Here is a 22,535-nt window from a genome sequence, read left to right as displayed (position 1 = left end):
GGCTGGTCACGAGGAAAGGTGGCTAACGTACGACAATAATGTGCAAATAAAAGAAGTACTCGAAAATTTGTTTCAATCAAAGAAGGTGATTGTTTGATGGAACTGGCAAGGAAGACAAAATGATTGAGTCGAACTTTTACTGTTAATAACTAACGAGATTACAACATCCCAGTGAAGAAATCGACCGAAACTAGTGGGCAAAAAAGGCCATCGTCCTCTATTATAACAATGTCACATCACATACGTTTTTAGCTGGCTAAAAAAATTGGGAAATCTTAGATGGAAAAGTGCACCCGCCGTACTGCACTATTGTTTACATCTATTGACTTTCAATAAAGGAATGCTAAAATCACTTAGGATAGCTTGTCACCTGGAAGCCGTAAAAGCTTTACAATATTGGAATTATGCTGTTACCAGAAGAATGGCAGAAGGTCATCGATCGAAATCGTGTATATGTGTGAAAAAAAAAACTGCAAGAACAACAATTACATTCTAAACGTATTACTCCATGTGTTTAAGGTACCTAAGCATCTTATTTAAGAGCCTTATACACAGCCGACTTCATGGTACCGAGTGTATGTATTTATACAGGTAACTGTTACTTACTAATCTGATTTAGACTTCCTGTTAGCTTGACGGACTCGAACAGGAACCTTCTGACAGGCAGTATAGTAAAACATCATCTTACTGCAATTGAAGTCTGCATCTTGATCTTGATGTTAAAACGTTTTCTAACTTGAACTAAGTGTAAATTTTCAATAAGTACAATGGCTCTAGTACAATAATCCCGTGCTGAAAAATCACTGTGCACTTATAATAAGTGATAGAAGTTAGATGTAACGAGGCATAATACTATTTTGGCTAAATCCATATAACATTTCCTCTAATTGTATCAATGGATACTGAATAATATTATCCGTGAAGAAAAATAAAAATATCCGTGAGATATATGTTAAATCATCAAGATGTGAGCACTGCTAATCTCATGGAAGATTCCTATGCATCAAGGTATATAAGTGCAGCGGCGAAATTATGTCCACGATTAGCCTCTTCTTGGCAAGCCACTAGATTGTCTACATCCATAAACCCTCACAGCGTATGAAGGAATCAGGCTAGGCTACAGGCCGGAGCCACTTGACAAGGTTAGCGTTATTTAACATTGTACCTACCTATAGGAGACTTACCTACCTTAAAAAGAAAAGTATCGATTCCGAATTGATTATCACTAGAATGGCAGCGTTGACGTCCCGTTCGAGGTGAAACAGACCCTTAGTGCTTAATTAGAAATCGCCTATGGAAATTCTGTATACGTTCTCCACTGCTCATTAGCGAATTTCAGTGGCTTTCAGAAGCTTTAGGCTTAGAGAACAGGATTAGAGGCAGTTTTTTTTTTCATTTTAATAAAACAACAAGCCCTACAAATAAAGACATACACTACTAGGTGAGAGGTGGTAAAGAAATGGTTGTCCGAGGGGTGTTTGTGCACAAACGACGCAATACATAGAATGGCTTATTTCGCTGGTATTATTTTCATATTTTTTTAATAAAATTAATCGACGAACTTTAATTTTTAACTCAGGTTTACACTGAACGATTAGAAGTAGTATAAAGTCTAGTCTTGATGGGAACGATATCATTCGGTTAGCACGAATAATAGGTAAGTACAGAAATGACAGAAGAAGTGCGCTGATTAATACTTAAAGATTAATTATACCTATTCTGTAACGTTTAACGTCGACCAACTAACATAAGTCATCTATTCGGAAGTTTAGAAGACAACTTGTTCAACTTAAAAATTATTGAACCAAAGCTACAACGTTGTTGTAGCAGTGGAGTATGGTGCTTAAATACGGTTAAGAGTTGCCGCTTTACTAAATAACTCATTCTTATTTTTGGTGCAGCACGCTGCTAAAGTTCGCCAAAAACTCAGAAGTCCATCGAAATAGAGCTACAGCTTCGTTGAATAATCTGGCGTCCTTTTCCTGTACGACAGTTAACGTTCAACTTTCCAGTTAACACGCGTCCAGTTTAATTTTATCTCAATTAAAAAAACCACTTTTTGTACACAAACCTGCTGTTGCCATTACCTAAGTCTTATGTATAGCGAAGGTAAACCTCATTCAATAGGCAGCTAACGGCCTTTCTTCAGTCCGATGATAACGGCAAGTTGGGTCAAGACCTTCCCGTGCAACAGAGGTCCCGTTCATATCATGAATCATAATTATTATTGCCTATAATAATAATATATTTATTACCGCTAGTGATATTCGTCAGTCTGATTGTAGTTGTCTTTGATTCTGGGTTATTTAAAATCAGTGGGAAGCTAGTTTGATGAACGGGGGTGCCAGGTCAAGCTGTCGACACAGAACCCGAAATCATATTTAATACTTCTGGTGAATACCGCTCCAATGATTGGGATGCAGTTGCAATCAACGGTGTTTGCCATACCGCAGAACACACTGAGTTTATCTTGCGGTAGTCGGCCGATAGTAGTACGATAAACTTTTACCTATTTAATGTAGAAAATATTTACATTCCACTTAACAAATTTAGGATCTACCACTGTCAAACATTATCTAATAAACAGTGCTGTTTGTTTCTGCAGGGGGCGATCTACTCGTTTATTGCCCAACGTAACAGGTTGGTAAGGGTCTCTCAGGTTTTTCTACGAACGAATCGCTATTCTATTCATTTGTTGTTGTTAGCAGTACGATTTAGTTTTTAGGGAACTGTGTTTGTCGACTAAATAGAAAACTTGTTCATAGTGGGCAGAGGATGGCCATCTCGATAGGTAAAACTCAACGCGTTACAGCACACGACAGGTCTATCTGTACAACCATAACTTACTTCATTAGTGCGAACCGCTAAGTTCCGATATGTGAGTTCCCATTGTAATTATAAGTTGTTAACGGACTCACAGCTGCATCTGGAAAAAAAATCCATATGCATACGCTTGCAGTGAATGAAAATGGCAATAATCAAGGCATTCACAAATAGACATTTTAAAAATGATGAAAAAACGTAACGCTAGTGGTACAGGTGTTTGATTTTATTACGTCGTGTGATGGCATAGCGACGTCGTGTACGTACGTTTAGCGTCGAGCAGTACGGAAAAGATCAATGAACGGAGGGCTTAATTTATGTGCATGCCACCACTTGTCAATACGATAGCCCCGTTCGGGTTGCGTTGTGAGAATGCACCACTATTCCCGCATGTTCCAAGGGTTATCATTTAATTAATCCTCGTTCACAGTGTTAATATTAGTATTTCTCTACTGCTCGCTGGCGATCAATACGGCCGGTTATTAATACTGAATACAACAGCACTCAATCTGTGTCTATACATCGTACGGCCAATGACGGTCGCGATCTTCTTTATCAGTTCTATTCGCAGAGGAGCGTCGTGGTAGGATTTCGTTCGGCGTACGTGAAACTGCCGAATTCGGTTCTAAACCCAGCTGGGTAGCTGTTGTTCGACCGAAAAGAGACGCGGAAACAAACAATAATAAAGGATAATGACGAAATCTAAACTCAGTGTAAAAGACACTTTTCCAACTACAGTAATAATATAACGCATTATCCAAATGAAGCCTGCACTTGTCCCGTTTCTCTGAATATATGTATATATATAGATAGAAACTCAGAAGTGCAGAGGTGGGTTCAATCCTCTGGGCTAGATATCCACCACTGGGCAGCGGTGGCATGTTCAGTGTAAGGAACAACACAGAGACGTTTTAAAAAAGAAAACGCTAGTCCATATTTTGGGAACGCGACAGCAGTACGGACCATCGCCTCTATTTTTAAATGCTAAGTCTCATTGCTATAAGAAACTTAGGGCTTAGCGCACTAACCATTAATAGAAAAGCTGATTGCTATCCACAAAGCATGTGAAACAGGACTTTAATATGGGAGGCTTTAGCCACTATTAGGAGACACATAAATGCTTCGGGTTACTGTAAAACCGACGGCTATATTTCTTTGGATTTCTGCTCGCCTTCCGATTTACGCACTCGTACGAGCATTGCAAACGAGTCGGTTCGACACCCTTCTATGCCTCTCAGATACGGACTTGTTATCTTTAGATTTAAAGATAAAAATAATAGATTGCATCGTTACTAATGTTTCAGTTGCAACGAAGTGTATACACATATATAAACAATTTCGAAATGTGTAAATATAATGAATGTTACGAGTGGCGATTTATGGCGGATTTGGGTTGGGATGATTGTAAAGTAGGCGTTAGCGAGAAGCAATCCGGTGCGGTAAATACGAATTCAATATATTTAGCAACACTATTCGTACCTATGTCTTCAAACAGGCACACATTTGCTCACTGTAATGTAGTATCTTCAGCTTGAAAAAAAACACCTCAGACATCAAATACTTGCCCTATCGTAATATAGAATTCAGTCAATTCTAGTATATGTAATATCTTTTTGCTGAATTATAAACGTCTGAACTGAACCTTTAGACCGGCGCTGCGACTTGTAACGCGTCTCGACATGGCCATATATCGTGTGCTCTCTATTGAATAAGTTTATTGCCTAGTAATCTGAAGCATCATGCCGTACTTGGTCGTCGTAGATCCGGAAGATATAATCGAATCAAATGACATTGACATTAATCCAACGGAAAACGGCTGTCTAGGGCAAAAGTAAATTGTCTGATTTACATCTCCTAGTTGCCTACAATGATCGAATGACGTAAATACGTACTCATGATAAACAGTCATTGACTGCGAGCGAGCCATCATAGTTTAATGGATGTATCTTTTCGATGGCAAATGGCATTACCCGATAAATTCTTCTCCGTATAGTAATGTTGACGTACGCGTACACACGTATAAACCGGTTGTTTCTTCCTATCCTTATGGAATCTAACTAGGATAATGCTTTTATCGTCGTCTGGAATATTTGTCATTGGTGTGCGCAATGACGATAAGGACTTCCATCTGTTTTCAATGCTCACCTGCGCGTGCGTCGGGATCACTTCTTTATACGACATACTGCCCATACAGCGGTAGCATCCGACTTACTGGGCGTTACTGTGCTGTCCTGCCATAGGCTTATCGATGCCTTCTTGCGCTTGCTCGGAATAGACAACGATGGTAAAGTTATCGCTTAATAAAAGGGAGTTTGAATCCATAGTCCATCAGTGTTGTGCGCGACTCCATAGTTACTGGTAGACATAGTGTTAAGTGATCGTGAAACGCAGACTTTTCGTCAGTGCTTCAACGGTTCGTACCGTCGAATCTCGTCTGCGCATATTGTATCAAATCGGTAGTCCTACCGCACTCCAATGTAACGCGATGTACTCGTTCACTATCGTAACAAGCATTTTGGAATTGTATAAGAAGTTTTTCTCGTCGGAGAAAATTAGCTGTGTTGTAGGAAGGACAAATTGTGCATCAACGCTCGTTGCCAGCAGATACGAAAAAGTGGACATTCTCCCATTTTCAGAGAGTGAACTAAACGCGCGAGATATCATTGGCCTTGCCTGTAGTAACCAAGGCGCTGCTTTATACGTTAGCTATATTTTTTTACAAAACAAACTTCCCAGTCCTATCCATAACTACTAGTTTTATGTGCTATCCATACCCAAGGTCTGGCGTATCGGTCTGCGCTATGGGCGAAAGTTTACTGAACTTTTATTCGTTCGGATTGGCATGCGGTACAAGCCGTTTTTCGTACGGGGCGCGCCTGAAGGGTGTAAAAGTCCTTGAATGTCTTCAAGATGACGTAACGAAGTTTTCCTAGCGTTACTGTTACGGTGCCCACATTCAAAGGGCATAACAAGCTGGCCCGAAGCAGAATAAAACATTGATTGAAGAACAGTGGAGGTATTTTTCGGTCCTAAAATTCATCAAGCCAAAGTCTGCGTCGCAAAAATATTCTATAGAAATTCCACAGAAATTGGAAATGATTTAGCCGCAGCGCTATATTTGTCGATTGGACTTAGGACAATATTAGGTACTCGGAAAGTTACGCAAGCCTATGGAGAGCTAAACGATGTTTGACTATAAAGATAGTAACTTGTTTTGCAACACTGGTTCTTTTCTTCTGTAACTATTCATTTTGATACTACTGTGTACCTCAAGCTCAATCCAAGAAAATAAACTACTCTCAAACCAAGAGAATAAATCATTCACATAGAACCACTACAAATGTACCGATGATCTCTGTTCCTGGTGTTTTTAAGAGTAACTGGCGCTAAGCGCGGATTCTCTTTCTTTTTACATCTGTTATCAGTCCAAATCAAAGCCTATACTGAAAACGGGGGTCGTGTTTCAAACATCATTTGCTTTTATATTCAATTCTCTATTATTCAAATTCAGTACTTCATGATTGGCGACGACCGGCCTACGACCTCTACGAGAAACAAAGGCTCTCATCGGCTGTGTGTTTAGAAGACTAACTGATTCTGCCTTGCTACGCCAATTGTTGCCACTACGGAGAGAGTTTCTGTCAAAAATCCCACACGTCAACGTATTTGACCTATCTCAAATTCGGCGACGTCTATACGACTCTTGGGAACAGGGAAACCCCGAAAAGCTGAAGTAAACTAAATTCGCTGAGACACACCTGCTGTTGAGGGTTTTTTTCCACTGGATGCGATGCAACTTAGATGATCATACATAGAATCATAGAAATCAACATGATATTATTGGGAAAGTAGTGTCTTTTGGCCAACATATGTCCACTGTGCTAACGAATTGCTCCTCGAATGCTAAACCGCTGTGAATTTTTATAGCTCGGTATGTTTGAGGAGGTATCAAAACCTTTAAAAAAATTTAGTAATCTCATGCGTACCTATCCAGATAAACTTGTACAGCCGTTTGATAAGACTAGCGCTAATCGGGTGTGGCCGGTGAGGAACTTAGTTTAAAGCTGCACTTCTCTGACATCTTTTATGGCCACCCAATTCGGCCATGGTAAATTTCTATCTCACCACAAAGAGATAAAACTACCAAGTAGGCGCAAAAAATATTACAGCAACCAAGAGGAAGCAGGATTCAGTTTAAAGAAAAAAATTATCAGTCGATGCATCGACGCTGCTTGACCGGTGGTAACTGTGAACGCTTTTTCGCCACTGGGTCTTTTTTGGGCCTTTTCAACCTAAAAGCATCTCATAGGCTGGCTTGTATTTTCAAAGCGCCTTCAACCACACGGCAATCGATCTAAGAAAATGAGGTGAATTTTCTGAACGGTTATGGTATCCCACTGTTTGTTTTTTCATTGAAGTTCCAAAATTTAGAACAAAAAAAAAAAAAAAATGTCCGAACCTACGAAGTATCTTACAGGTGTATAAATGTGTCTATGTCTTCTGTTTGTTTGCAGCTGTCGTGTGTGCTTTAGCTTTCGTATGGTGGCGATACAATCGACCATCGCCTATTTATTACGTTACAATGGCATCCCTTGAATATTATTCTTCTATTGTAATGAAATCGGCTTGCATCTTAGTGACAATGTATCTATTGGCGGCGGCGGCCCCTTCCGAAGCTATTCCAGCTCATAAGATCATTCGGCTCGTGCTTTTTAAGGTATGCAATTTTAAAGAACTGATCTTCGTTAGTGTTATATGGATAAGTAATCTACGCCATACGTATATTCTATAAGTCGAGTCAGGGTTTGCTAAGTCCACTCTTGACAATTAGAAACGTAACGATCTAAACAGATACATAATCCCCACAGCCAAATATAGTACCGTACAATAGTATAGATAATGAAAAAATAATAGCGATTTAAAACAATATTTTCGTATGACGTTTCATCTACCTTTGATTACAGATATTGTCTCTTGTTTTCCTTATTGGTGCATTGAATCATGAGTCGGCTAAGCAAAACGTAGCTCTCTTCATTAGGTAGGTCTCAAAGATTATTCCGTAGTAACATTTCGTATAAACATATTATTTCAAGCAATTCGGGAAGGTCGAAGACGATGTATTTTCGGGATAGCTAAAACGCTAGGGTTCCTAGCGAGTTTAACTGGAGAAATCACGGGCGGCGATATATATCACAGTGTTCCAGGCATCCTATACAGTTGCAGATTTCGAAACATGTTTTTTTTTTAATGCTTTATAAACGAAAGAGTAAACTAACTAAGTTCGCGCCATACAGCCGAATTTGTGGGTACGCTTAAGATAGACAGCTCAGGGTCGCTCTAATTACCAGATTGCAGGAACGTCCTCCCTAGTTCGATATCTACGCTGTAAGCAGCCAATGGAGAGATCGGGTAGCCGGAGGGCTAGCGACTTAGTGAAGATAAAGATTCCTACTGGTAGAAACCGTTATCGTTGTTTTTTTTTTTTTTTTATATTTCGGTGACGTGCGATCAGAAGAGACGGCCCAGTAGAAACGCACAGCCAAGGGACTATCCCGGTTGTAGGGAGGGCGTCTTGAGAACCAGTCAGCCTTCTTCTTCTGAATTTTATCGCCGTTCCCTTCGTCAAATTCACAGTACCGAATTTGTAAACAGTTTCTTCCATAGCTAATTAGGACGTCAGCGGCCAAGATTCACGTACGGCAGACTGAACTAACAATATGAATGTTTCGCTAAATGTCTTTTCTACGGTTTTGGTGATGTATACTGTATCGCATTGACATACTCTAGCTGTAAATCTTAGAAATGGCCGACACCGACGATGACACCTTCATACTCTGCGTAGTTTTCGTTTTTCATGTAACGTATCTCACTAATTTCAATGAACTGTAGTTTTTTTTTTTCAAATAATCCCATTCATGTATACTTATTCCTTCATCTTATTTTGCAGGGCTTTTTGAAACGTCCCATACACATTCCTGTGCCTCTACCACTACCTATTCCTGTTCGCAAGGATACGCATGATCGTAGAACGAGCAAATTTCCCACCATTAAAGTTAGCATCGGACATAAAAAGCATGATCCGAAATACCATGTCTACGAGTGAGTACCGACGTTTCATGTACCTGCTACATGATTCGATGCCTCGTGGCGCTGATAAGCAATGATAACATTGTACGCATAAACACTTCCGAGCCCTACATGTAAATGTACATCCGTAATTCACACAAACCTAAGAACTAGATCAGTACCGTGGTTGTTCTGAGTATAGGCTTAACTTACTTTCACATTGCATCTAATTCTGTTTGGCGACATTCGCCCACTTGGCGTCCTGAAACGTTATGTAAGCTCAGGCGTTGAGGTAGGCTAGATTAGGCTTGGCGGCCGTAGTAGACAACAGGCCTTCACACGCAACGCTGATGCGATTTTCAAGGCTTGTTCTGGCAACATTCAGACGTCCTACCTCGACGTTGTTTTCTGTTATTGGCTACTATGCAGCCAATGGCAGCTAGAGAAAAATAAAATGTAATGATTTGTTGCACCGAATACGACACTTTATTTCTTTGAGTGTCCATTGGTGCTCCGGCATTACTATGCTAATTTTGTGAACACCTTTTTTTCTGAGATAATCATAACGTACTCGTAAAAAACATCTATTTCACTGTGTGTGATTGATTCTTCTCGCAGCTATTCGTTTTGTACCAGTTAAATGCAGCAGCGGTCTCTATCAGGTAAAGCATTTTGCTACGCTAACCTTCTGAAAACGAGCCGCAGGTGATGACAAAACGATGTAGCAACCAAATTCGCAGACCTAGCTATCTATAAATGCCTTCACATACGTCTGTTTTTTTAATCAGTGTCTATAACTGGCGACAGTGTCTGTAACGAAAATACGTCGTTCTATTACGATCTGTTTTATGAAGACATGCATGACAAGTTATCGTAGTAATTGTTCTAGCATGAAGGGAACGTTCGTTGTACATCTCATGGGTAAGACAGTGTTATGTAAATATCTTCGTATATAGCTAGGTCTTTTACTTCGTATTCAGCTCAATGCGATTCAAGCCTCATCTGACATTTTCCAGTCTATGTAGATATCGGTCGCCGGTACGTTTCTGGGTGACTGACTAACAACAGATTAGCAGTCTTTCGCTGTTTTTGTATGCCTGCGAGTTTTTACGTTCGCTTGCTAAATACGGTTAGTTGTCTCTATAACGAATGCGAATTTGTATCTGTCGCGTATTTCAGTTTCCGTTCCACTAGTAAATTGCCGTTGCTCGATTTAGGTAACTAGGTCTCTAATTGAAAGAGATTGAAACTCGCTGTCTTAGGTCCCTCTGATGACCTAACTGTATAGCTTATATGAATCAGGGAAGTTTTCTACACTGATTTCTTTGGCGGTCGAGTCCGAACTGGAGATTATTGGCCCGATGTCCTAAACGACTATTCAAAATCATTCAGGACTATCTTTTTCTAAAGGTCTTAACCACTCAGTACCTTCAAATGCTCTGAACTTTGTCACAGCTGCCGCGGTCATTTCTATCTACATATATATACTATTAATTAACCAATTTTATTCAAATTGTATTGCTCGATTCCAAATCACTGATTGACTACCCATAGCGACAAACGGCTTTACTTAACTTTTGGAGCAAGTCTATTCTCGTATATAAGCCCCCCACAGATACAGTTAACGTGCACCAGCTTGCCAAAGGGGTGTGTGTCGTGCGGTGGGGCTAGGGCTTTAGAAAACCAATGGTCAACCAATATTGCAGTGGCTATACAGACGTAGTCATCATTATTATGTTAGTAGTTGATATCAACGATTTTTTCGGTACGCCGTGATGAGTTTGCTGAATGATAGGTTCTTTTTTATTTATTTTTTTATATTATACTATAAGTATATATACTTATTTATTATTATAATTACATCACATATATGCGGTCGTTTTGCGAAGCTATTTGGTTTTAACGTTCTAACATCAGAAGCCGCATATTACCGCATTGCAGTGTAGAAACCAAAGTGCTAGCTAAAATTCAATGCGCTATCAAACATCGGCGATCCTCTCCTTCGAATAAAAATGCCTTCAGAAAAACTCAAAGTAGTACGCAACTTCCAGATCAGATTTATAGATTTTAGGCGAAAATAAAATCGATAGGGAGTAAGCGTGCCCAAATTTAACGTATCCTATTTTATGTCGAAAGGAGCCAGTTGTATAAACAATACTTAATGACAGAATCGAACGTGTCTGGTTTAATCGTGCGACAGCAGTGTAATGCCGCACTGCGTAGCATTGAAGCTTAAGTGCAGAACGGTAACTTATAAAACTGGTGCCGTCCACATATCACTCAGAAGTAACTTCATTATCATTCGCAGAATACGTCATGGGCCCAGTCCCGACCAGGACTGAAATCGTACAAAGCTGGTTTCGTCTCGGGGCGATAACAAAACTAAATTAGTTCATTTGATCTTGCTACGAACCCACGTGACGCGCTCTGATATTTAACGGAGTAAATAAATCCCTCAAACATTAGTAAACATCAAGGTCTATGATTGCACATTAGTTCTATGAAAGATGTAAAGTCTAAACACATAAATGTATCCTTTCTTTGCAAAGGGGTACAGTAAAAGATACACCATGTACGACCCCGTGATTCTAGTTACTAATAACAGTATATACGCTTTAGATCAATGGCATGGCCAATGGTTGTTCTAACAATTGCAATTTCTATGTCCTATCCTATATGTCCTATGTTCTATACATATCAGTTATATTGTTTGTTGTCGTTTAGCCTGTCAATACTTAGACCGATATACTATTGCTGCATTAAACAGAGAATGAACAGCATATATAAAAATAATATATATAAAATATATAAAAAAAAAAAAGCTTTTGGCACCGCTGTTGTCCCGCTTGAAGCTTTGGAACATTTGCTTGACACTTACCATATTGTATATTTAGTATTATCCTCAACCGAATACGCGTTTTCAATATACGTTTTTACAATTGTGTTAGTTTTCCTATTAGATTCCCATAAAAAGTCAATTGAACCGTGTGTGCCACTTGTAGTTTTATCAAAAACAGCTTTTTCTAAAGTTCAAGAAAAATACGAACTTGGCACACCGATAAATAAAATAAATGATCTTCATAAATCTTCAATTATAGATTAATTGTCGAGTGAGAAGCTATAGAGCACTAGTAAACATGACAAACGTCTGAATTCTAGTCAATCGTTAAAGTTGGCCATATTTTTATCCCATATAAACACAATTTTGCGATAGACAACTCGTTGCACGAAACAGTGTATGTGGAAAAAGATAGACCAATTGGAACATCCGTATAGGAATCATACGATTCATCGGTGTCGCGCCGACCCTATTAGCACTCGTATATCGCTAAGACTGCTAAGACTATTTTCGGCCGGAAAGCCGGCGTCGTATGCAAAAATAGCAATGGATGTACATGGTGATTATTAGGAGATCAGATAATGTAGTCAGCGTTAATGATCCTAACGTAAAAAAGACACAAATGTCTTGTAGCTCAATTGCTGGGCTGAACCCTTAACATTCATTACCTGACCACTTTAGCTAAAATTTAAGCTTTCTTTTTCGTTTAAGGGCATGAACGACGTCAATGCACGCTCTCTGTTAGTTGATACTTGACCACCCTAAACTGACCAAAATTTATCTCCATGCTTTGTTATCTTTATGACTCAGTGACTCTTACGTACAGCAGATGGAAAAAAACATCGAGTGCATATAAAGTGTACGGCAAGTGCGGATTTCCCTAAGAACGAATTGCAGCCAGTGCTAAGAATACAACCCCTTGCATTTGGAGTGTTTTTGCGTACGATCTGACACTGGGTTAATCGGCTTAGCTCGTCTGCATGCTGATCTGTACTATTTGAATGCTATTAGGGTAAGAGCAACACTGCTTAATCGGATGACAAATATTCCAGTTGACTTATCTCTCATTTAGTAACCTATTACAAGGTGTAGATAGCTGCTGTATTATCTGTATTATGTTTTCTCTTGTTTATCTTTTAGTATAAATCATCTACATGGGCACTCTGTTCAAGGCCACCACCACGTTTCGTCTATCAGCGACGTGCCCTTAGGACCGTCGTTTGGGTCCATCACACCAACTCCGGTCCATCTTCCTATTATCGAGCCTTCCCTGCCAAGGTTTGCCGGTACTGCGTCAAGGACATCTGTTGCTGGCGCCGAACCGTTTCTACCCATTGATTTAGAAAAGAAGTTATCTGACACTCTGCTGGATCACGCGCCGGCTCCCCTAATCGATGACTTCCAGGACGAAAACTATAGCGGCCTCGCAGCCGAAACGCAGTCAATTCCTACGGATAGCATTATTTCACCTCTGTCTAAGATCCCACCCGTTGAGGATAAGCTTGAATCTGCGTCTCCCATCAAGGTGGCGTCGCTAGCTAGTAATACCGCGTTTCTAAAACAGACGGCCGATGCTAGTGGTCCTTTCGGTCTAACGTCGAGTGCTTCCGTTAACTTTCACGATTCGTTAAGCTCTCCTTCGCTACTACGATCGTTTTCAGAAGCCGAGTTTGCAGTACCTGCAATAGGCAGATCTGGACACAAAGGACCTATTGACATCAGTCCTATTGCGCCTATAAAAAAGGTAGCCTCAGCAGATTCCTTGAGCCTTGCGGCAGGGTTGGATTTTACCAGTGCAGGGCATTTCTCATCAAGAAAGTTCGGCATTGAATCTCACGACTTTTTCGGTAGTAATTTACAAGATCTCGGCTTGTTTCACAGACCCGTACCGCTTGTAAAAGATGATTTACAACTGGCAGACCTTGTCGACGGCAAAATATCGAAGTACCGCGCCGCCTAGTGACAATAACAACAAACATGGTGGCAATGGCAATAGTCAAGATAATATCCTAAAAATAAAGCTAGAAAAATATTGTGTGTGTCCACGTTTGTATATATGTGTGTGCACATATTTACTGGACAATATTCGCATTATCTTTTATATATTCAAGTTCGCGTCTGTATGTAGAGTTTTGCTGTCAGCAACCAAACGAACGATGACTTCAGCCTTCGGGACTTCTGATCCGTCACTTTAATCGGATTACACATACATTAGGAGCTTGCTTTTGTTTGTGCTCCGCTATATATATATACATATATGTATATAAATATGCATATATGTATTTACATATATGTGTATAAATATACCGTAAAGCACAGCGCTGTAGGTTGCAGTGGCGACAAAGGCTATAGTTATCAAATCGTCTCTATAATAGAAGACGGGGCGGCTGCATTTTTGTTGTGTGAGTGAACTAACAGGTACATTTTCGTCAAGAAGCTAATGAAGGATTAGTACGTCTACTAGTCCTTGTTGTTGTTTTGCAGTAGCCGGCCGCCCACGAAGGAATCGTCCCGGAGGGCGGCCATTTTTCGATTTGCTATTTATGTTGAGAAGAACATCCCAATTTGGTTCAAAGAGACATCGTTCGTCTGATATTCAGCTGATTAAAGAGAGAAATTGAGTGAGATCAAAGAAAAGAATGGGTGAGTGGCATGATTATACTCGGCTGGGAAATGCTTGCATATCTGTAAAAAAATGAGACATCCGAAAAGAAAAACTGTTTCAACGTCCCGTACCAGCAGGTTAGATGAACCAGTTAGAGGTCTCTATTGAGTGCAATATGGAAATGACAAACAGAACGATCGAACTCATGTTCGCTGTGTATACTTACGTTGCATGTGTCAGAAATATAGTAGTGTAATAATCTTTGCCGTAACGTATTTGCATGTACAAATGTCAGCAGAGGTATGTATTTGATAAAATAAAGCATCGTAATAATAATAAAGGGCATTACGAGGCCTAGCCCACCTTAGCGTCGGCGAAAAAAAGATAAATAATGTGTTTTTGTTGAGGAGGCATCGGATTTATCTGAGGCGCACGGCCGTTGACGACTGATGTCGTTCGCACATCTCCGGAATAATTAAACACGTAGAAACCGTGTTTTTTATACATAATAATTATCGAAGTTCAAACGAAATTCAGTAGCAAATTATTGACCATCGTATTATTGACGCATTCACCTTTCGTAAGTTCAGTCTTAGTACTACCAACTTCCCCTTGCTACATTGCTTTAATTATTGTGATATATAGGATATTATTCAATGTGATCTTGACCGGTCTATAATCACTGTTAACTATTTATCACAAAAAAGATCATTGGTACGTCGGAAAGTGGTAGCGATCATACACACTAGGCCTCAACGTAATGAACTAACCAAGTACTTTTCCCGACCTTGCTTCTGTTTCGTTCGGTTGCCCTACAAATACACGTTCTTACACCTTTTCTTCCCAGTGAATATCCTTCCGTGCTCACCCAAACCCCACGCTTCCTTCTCCCCTGTTCTGCACCATGCCCCAGCTACCTTCCAAGAAGCCGAAACTCAAGTAAGCAACGAATCTCGACCAGCCACCTCAGAGACCCTCTGACCACTCGTTCATAACCTGCAGAACCTGGACAAGGCCCCCAGATGCTCGTCTGTCATGTTGAGGTTCCTGCGTTCCTTCCCTAGGCCCCTATGTTTGGGGTCTGCCGTGCTTTGACGATGGTGAAAGCAAGCGCCTAGAAACGCCCTCTCCCCACAAGCAGAAACGGACCTTACCTAACCAGTCGTGCCTTCACCAAGTCCCTACCGCCTGGAGAGCATCGAGTGTTGATCGTGGCTCTTTCGCCCCAACGGCCGGGCCCCGTGTCTCTCCCATATTCTGGGTGGAGGGACTCATCGTTCGGCTCACCCTTCGCCATACAGACAGCTCGTACGACGTATAGCAAAACACGACTAGATACTCGCCTGCTCGGCATTTCTGTACCTATCTACTTAGAGTGAATGGACCGGGTTGCAACAGTAAGAGACCTGTAGAGAACATACAGAAGAAGGAAAGAAAAAGAAAATTAGTTCTTTATTTGCCACTCACGAAGTAATTACCGCTCTACAATTGTTGAAGCAGGAAACGTTTTATTTTCGGAAGTCTATGTACCAGTCGCACGAAGCGTAATGTAACGAAGTATGAAAGTCGGAAATTTTCATAATTTCCCTAAAAAATGTTCTCGCGCTAAGAAAATTTGTGCTGCACACGATAAGACGGCAGAAATTGTTTTCTCTTGTTGTCACACAAACAACAGAAAAAAACAACGAACAAAATTGTAAACAGCACAGAACAAATGAAGCACGTGTAAAAAGAGTGGAGGTATGTATTGGCATCCCGCGAGAACAACGTGTGTAGAATAGATTTTGCCCCCCGCAGTGACAGTGACGTGTCTGCAGCTGGACGCTCTATGTACGCTGGCACTGTTGTACAGTTACAGCAGTAATTTCCTATTTTCGGTTGTCAGGTGGTCGACGGGTTGGTTCCGGCCAACGAACAGCCGCGACACCACCATAGACAAGAATGCTGAGCAGAACGCGGTGTCACAGCAGGAGCGGCAGCAGCGCACGAGAAAAGCGCCCGGTATAGTGAGAGGAGCCAAACAGCATGGCCCTTAACCACTGACAGTGCTCCGACCCCTCCGATAGTAATCTTAAGGCCCTCTCCGTCTTCCGACACCTGATGTTTTCGGTGTCGTCTGTAAGCAGCCGAAGCCAAAACGAGGCGTGACCGCCTTCGTGTGTCTATTGTGCACCGATCATTACGTCGAAAAAATAAGAAGCGCCGAATCGTACATGCCAACTGCACGAAACGGAAGCTGCTATTATGTACGTTCACCATTGCTACTAGCAGTCACTTCTGGGCGACACACTGTCTACCAGTCGCGTGCCCGCTTCGTTGGCCTAGTTTATTGCTCTGACAGTTGTCCAGCTCTATTATCAATTTCAGAGCTTTTGTTGTATTGTGCTGCAGTGCCAAGTGACGTAGGAAGTCTAGTATCGACGACCTCGATCTATACATACACACCTATATATATATATATATATGAAAAAATTATCACGATATCTGAAAGAGTCTAATATTACAAAGAAAGAAAAACGAGAGACATAAAAAAATACCAACACATTTATTGCTATCGTTGTTATGAGAAAATGATCTATGTTCTTTACTAGATTTTAGACTAGTCCAAGTACTATAGACAACTTAGGCAGCAACAAACATTGGCCAGTTGTAGCAACAACGCGATTTAATCAAGCAGAAGAAAAAAGTGTATCTCTCTTCTAGATTGACTGCTTTCTTTCATACGGTAGCAAAATCCTTTGAATTTCAAGCCATCCATTCGAATAAGTCTGTATGACGCCTGCGTGCAAATACGTAATGTTTATGTGTACGTATTACAACTAGACCAAACTAGTAGTTTAAGGCGCCCGTCTCGGACCATCCATAACAACAAGGAAGTGCACGACCACTGCGGAGATTGAGTTTTAACATTTCTACAATTCTGCGAATCTTAGCGTAGCCACAATGACCTCAGATTAAAAAATCAATCGTCCATGTTACGATACAGTGTGTAGTGTATAGCTGAAGCAACAAGGAGTACAAGTACCATAGCAACATCAGATCATATTGGAAGGTGCCAAACATCTTGTGCTTCTTTGCGTATTTTTGGCCACAAAGGCCAGCTGTGACCCAGGTTGTGAACCTTTACCCATCCGAAGACATATCATTACTAACGACTCAGTCATAGTCCAAGAACATTGTGATAGCCATCTTGCGGCTGCAGGTGGGTTCTATATATGCACCTAGTAAGACATTCTATCCTGTCAAAGATACAATTATAAATATAGAGAGACTAATTACGCGGCATAAGTAGTAATCTAAACATAATCGTCATTGATAAATATTTGTATGGCAGAAATTTTGGATTCGCGGTCTAACGAACGGTGTGTAGTGCTGGTTGTGCGGTGAAAAGTCAGTTCACTGCGAGATACATTATTTTCATGAAAAGGGAGCGGATACATGTACATCTATCAAAATTGTTCAAAAGATGCCTCTTTCATGCTTATATAGTTAACGTTTGCTTTACCCTACATACACTGACTATAGTCTTGACCTTGAAGCGCCAGCAATAGTCGTTACCATTTACCTGTTTACCTAAGCTACGTTGTGCTCTGTTTCCCATATGTTTTCAAGCACATAGGCGCATCTCGCTGTTTATCTGAATAGGCGCAACCTGGGATCGATTACGTTCCTGATGATGTATCTGATCCGACACGGTCCCACAGAGTGCGGCTGTTGTCTAATCAGACATTGTTCAAAACTGATTGTTGTAAGTAACAAATACTCGTTAGATAGTGGCTTACACATCATAGACAGGAAGGCAAGGGTAATAGCTTAGGACGTCGTCATGGCATGAACGAGTACCATGAACGAAGAAGTAACGTATGATACTGCGACAATCCACCTCTTGATTAGTATTGTCCATTGGACAAAGCATTACCGACCCAAGAGAAAATATTACTGCCACCGAACTTAAACGTTCCTTCCCTTTAGATGACCAAAAAAAGCTAAATAGCACTTGTATGGGTGCAAAGAAATGAGCGATTTTACAAATCGCAATTGAGCTTACTTGCATGGAGACACCTGTAGCTTGTAGTGGATACCAAGCCCTGTAAACAAATGCGCCAGGCTCCCTGTCGGCATGTAGACAAAAACGCAATTTTGCCTAAAGCTACGTAGTAGATGCAGCGTAGCTATAAGGGTACTAGGATATAGGATTTATAAAGTAAAAGAGGGAACATGCGAAGGTTTCACAAGCAAAGGCAGGCATCGCTCAGCAGAGCCAACAGAAACAACTTTTGCATATTGTCTATCCTATTACTATGCAACAAGGCTTTAGGCCCAAGGACAATTCGAATACTATTCTTTGCTCAGACATCGAAGCCCACACACTCGTATAAATGCATGATCACCGACCAGTTGCACGCGCATCCACTAAGGTGAGTCTACAATATAGTTCAGAATGAATTGTGCAATCCTCCTTGTCTAGGCTTAATATGTATAGAAAAAGGTGTTATGGAAGGGTATTTTTTTTTCTGAAATTTTGACACCTTTGACATATTCGTACAGCCGCAGAATGGGCCCTGTCAGGCCTAATGAATTTCAGACTGCTAACAACCGAAGGGAAACGAAAGGGCTAATGTGCAATGAACAGTCATGCGTAGACGCCTGCTGCCTAACAAGGGCTTAAGTAAGATTTCGCTGCTGCTACCGTTGTGGCTGCGGTGTGGTAGGAAAAGCTTCCAGCTAACTTACGCTATCGTGGTTAACCTCATGGACCTTGAAACCGACTTCCGTGCTTCTTTCTTCGGCCTCTGTTCGCTCGTCTGTCGTTAGACCAGACGCATTATCATGACACAATCTATCCGGAACTGTAAGTGCCAGTAAAGGATTCCTGTCTGTATCCTGTCTTTTGTATTCCTGTTGGCGTATTGTTCTCCTTGGCCTTCTACCTATGATTGGCATAGATGAATGCACCCGCGCAACTACGAGAGCAGTCGTCAATGTTGTAAAAGTCTTGCTGCTAAGCTGAAAATAAGCGGCGGAAAGTTGCCTTCGGGGATGGGTGATAAAGAACACGGGAACACGTAGAAAGTTGAGTATGATGATACGATGCAGCAACAGCAGCATCAAAAACAGCAGTAACCGTATCCGCTGCTCCTATGGTGAGAACCAGCTGCAGTAGACAGGTATGTACTACGTGCAGTGCTAGCCATCAGTGCAGTAGGCCCCAGCTTTCTTAGGCCGGTCGGTAGGGGCGAAGGGGTTAAGGGCATTTAGCGGGCAAGCAGCAGGCAGGTCTTGTTGCCAGTAATGACAGAAAACGACCGATTCTCTGCGATCGTCGGCACCGGGAGTTGTAAGAGTGATCGTCGTTTTCATTGACGGAAAAGTCAAAAAGGGAAAAGGAAGCGGAGATGATCGACGTGCCCGCCGCTCGCTCATTTATAATTTCCTGTATACTGCTGCTCTAGTACACCACCGCCGGCACCCCACCGCCACAACCTGTCACAGACATCTGACAATTGGAACTCGCGAATAAGAAAGACGATGGCGACGGGGCTACAACCTGATGTTACAATCCTCGCTACAGATAAGTCCGTCTTTCGAAGTTTTCATTGAGCAACGAGTAATTGGCAGGCCCGTCTCACTATGGAATAACAAAGCTTTATTTAGGAGAAAGCAAACACAGATAAAGCAAAGCAGTGCGCTAGTTAAAGACAACATTGTGTATTTATTATTATTCAACGTAGGTGGTGAGAAGCGAGTCAATAACGCGAACGTTGATATAGCATCAAGCGACTTGGAGGACGCACTTAAAAACAATGTGTTTTGGTGTTAAAATGTTAGTACTAACGGCACAGTAAGAGGCGACCTAAAAATTGAAGAAAATAGAATGCATTTTATCTTCACTAGAATACAACTCTACATTTGATTGCTTTTATCGTAATCGAATGTAGCTGGCGTGATCTATGCATTCAATTACGGGATTACATCAAGGGGCACTACGGTCCTTACATACAGAACGGCCTGCGTATGCACTTGCACTTTTAACCGATATGGTAAATAAGTTTTTAGAGGTAGTTGACGATGGGGGAATCACCTAAACTCAGAACTCGTTTTTTGGCACGAACAAGATTAAAAATCAGTCCACCGGAGTGGTTGAATCCAGCGTGTTCATCGCTCAGCGATGGTAGGGGGCAAATTAAAAAACAACAGCAGCAGTATTTGATGCTTGGCATGATGTCCGAATCTCTTTCAAATCCTGCCTACTTAACATCCATTCAATTAAAAACGTACTACTTGTTAAGCCATTTCGTGGTCTAAAATTTTAATATGATACAACGAGAATGATTTAACGAATATTCGAGGATTCATGAGTTTGTATTTTAGATGTTTATTCTTATTAAAATGACAGCGCGAGTTGCTTTACTAATGCGCTAACGCTAACTCACCTCATCATACAAAATTTCAGGCCACACTGTTCGATCTAGTTCGGGTAATACTGTAGGTTCAGTTAATTGTAGGATTATTACTGGATGTCTGGCCTTAATTTCACAGGGCATATATAAAGAAAAGACACGCAGGATATAAACACCGCTCATATTTATAAGTGCAATTTTTTTTATGAAATTTACAAGACACACGTATATGATGTAATTTGGCAGTAGGGTTTTGAAATGCACTACTTCGAAGAGGTAATCCATTTAAGCTTTGAGTGTATCCAATACCTTTCGTTTTTATATCTGCCCTTTATATTTACATTCGAACGTTTTTACGTCTTACGTCAAGGCCTATGACTAGCACTAGTTTTCAACCGGGACCTGAGAACTTTCAGTACTTACAAATCCTCTTCATAGATTTCAGAAACTGAAAATATGTAGGTGCCGCAACCCCTTATGTTTTGTGTCAATGGAATTTATGAGAAGTCTAATTTGGACCAGATGATATATAGGATTGCATAATTGGTCCTTGAAAACGAGATGTCCTTTAAAACTTCTTTCTTCTGACGATTGATCCGTCGCTAAACATCTGTCTCAGCTAGCTTGCAACAAGTATTCAGGTAAGGATTTGTCGGAAATCGGCACGTCAAATATATGTGATACTTCGAACCAATTGCCAAATCTACGTTATCATATCAGCCAGCAATGGTTAACGTTGAACGCGAAGACTCATCTGCAACTATCGAGCTGCGCCTATATTGCGAATGTATGATTCCGTCATAGGATGAAAGAGTATTGCATTTTTGCGTTCGAGTTTTGTGAAGTCAATACAGCAGAATTGGGCATAGGCGCCTGTTTACATAAATTTGATATTAAATCATGAAAATTGATGCAACTGTACAAACTATACAAAAGATTTATGTAAGAAATTAACATAGAAAATGGAAAAGCCTGTAGTTACTAGATAAGGAAACTCCACCTGCAAACCATGATAGGTACTATTCCTTACGAGATTCAAAGCGCAAGGCTTTCAATTTAATGAACAGTGACCTTTAGCTAGTCGACGTCCCAATCGAAGTAAACCCACGCCTTATCACTTAGCGGCTATTGTTTCAGCCTATCGCTATCCAACCTGTCCTATGTTCCCCTCAATCCACGAATGCTGACGTCTCTTTGTTGTTGCAAGGTTCCATTAATTTACCGAAAATGTTGCGTAATCGCCTAGAAACGGTGCGATTTCTAGCTGAACCGTAGGCACTTGTGAGAATGCTGTTTGAAAACGTCCATCCGGAATGCACCATCGCCACCCCCTGTCCTGGCGAACTGCTACAAGGGTTGAATTATAAAGATCTTGTCTCGCAGAAGGACGATACGCTTTTTAGGTCAGGAGACAGCGGTGTCACAGTTGCAACCCCCGTAAGGATCAGCCAACTTTGATTTTTTACCGGACTTCAATCAAAAGTAAATGAGAATATGCGCATGTGCATCCACGCAAAACTGAGATACAGTCAATACATAATTGGTTATCGCTGTAACTAGACTACATGTCAGCTTGGTGGCCATGTGCTGCGCGAAAGAGAACCATAGACCGCCCTCAGCAGCAGCTGTACTGCCGCGATCCCTACGGAATGATACTGCTTCTGCTGTTGTGACTGAAACCGGTTGCATTGATATGCCACAGACGCCGTTGTCCTGGATAGGCTGCAGAAGCTTCCGTATAGCTGCCGAATCAGGAGAAATCGCAGGCCGACGTGGAGAAGAAGGTACCGAGGCTACGGAA

General features: G+C 41.1%; 2 protein-coding genes across 6 annotated transcripts in view; one reads left to right on the top strand and one right to left on the bottom strand.

Moving 5' to 3' along the window:
* Positions 1-15,647, bottom strand: part of LOC111251619 (uncharacterized) — a 38,982-nt gene extending 23,335 nt beyond the window's left edge. For all 4 annotated transcript variants that reach the window (XR_015329247.1, XM_086991256.1, XM_086991257.1 and 1 more), the window contains exon 1: positions 15,519-15,647. Coding sequence is in view for 3 of the 4 variants with exons in the window: in XM_086991256.1 (XP_086847382.1) it covers positions 15,519-15,608 (90 nt within the window). In the remaining variant the exon portion in view is untranslated. The remainder of the gene's footprint in view (positions 1-15,518) is intronic.
* A 16-nt stretch (positions 15,648-15,663) lies between these two features.
* The window catches only part of LOC111251618 (uncharacterized), a 46,045-nt gene continuing 39,173 nt past the window's right edge, over positions 15,664-22,535 (top strand). The window contains exon 1 of one of the 2 annotated variants that reach the window (XM_022808351.2): positions 15,664-17,535. The gene's annotated coding sequence lies outside the window, so the exon portion shown is untranslated. The remainder of the gene's footprint in view (positions 17,536-22,535) is intronic. The other variant, XM_086991250.1, reaches the window with a different exon arrangement.

Source organism: Varroa destructor, unplaced genomic scaffold (assembly GCF_002443255.2).
Source record: "Varroa destructor unplaced genomic scaffold, Vdes_3.0 BEIS01000005.1, whole genome shotgun sequence".
NCBI lineage: Eukaryota > Metazoa > Arthropoda > Arachnida > Mesostigmata > Varroidae > Varroa > Varroa destructor.
Note: the sequence above shows the minus strand (reverse complement) of the source record. Positions and strands in the feature narration are given on the sequence as shown.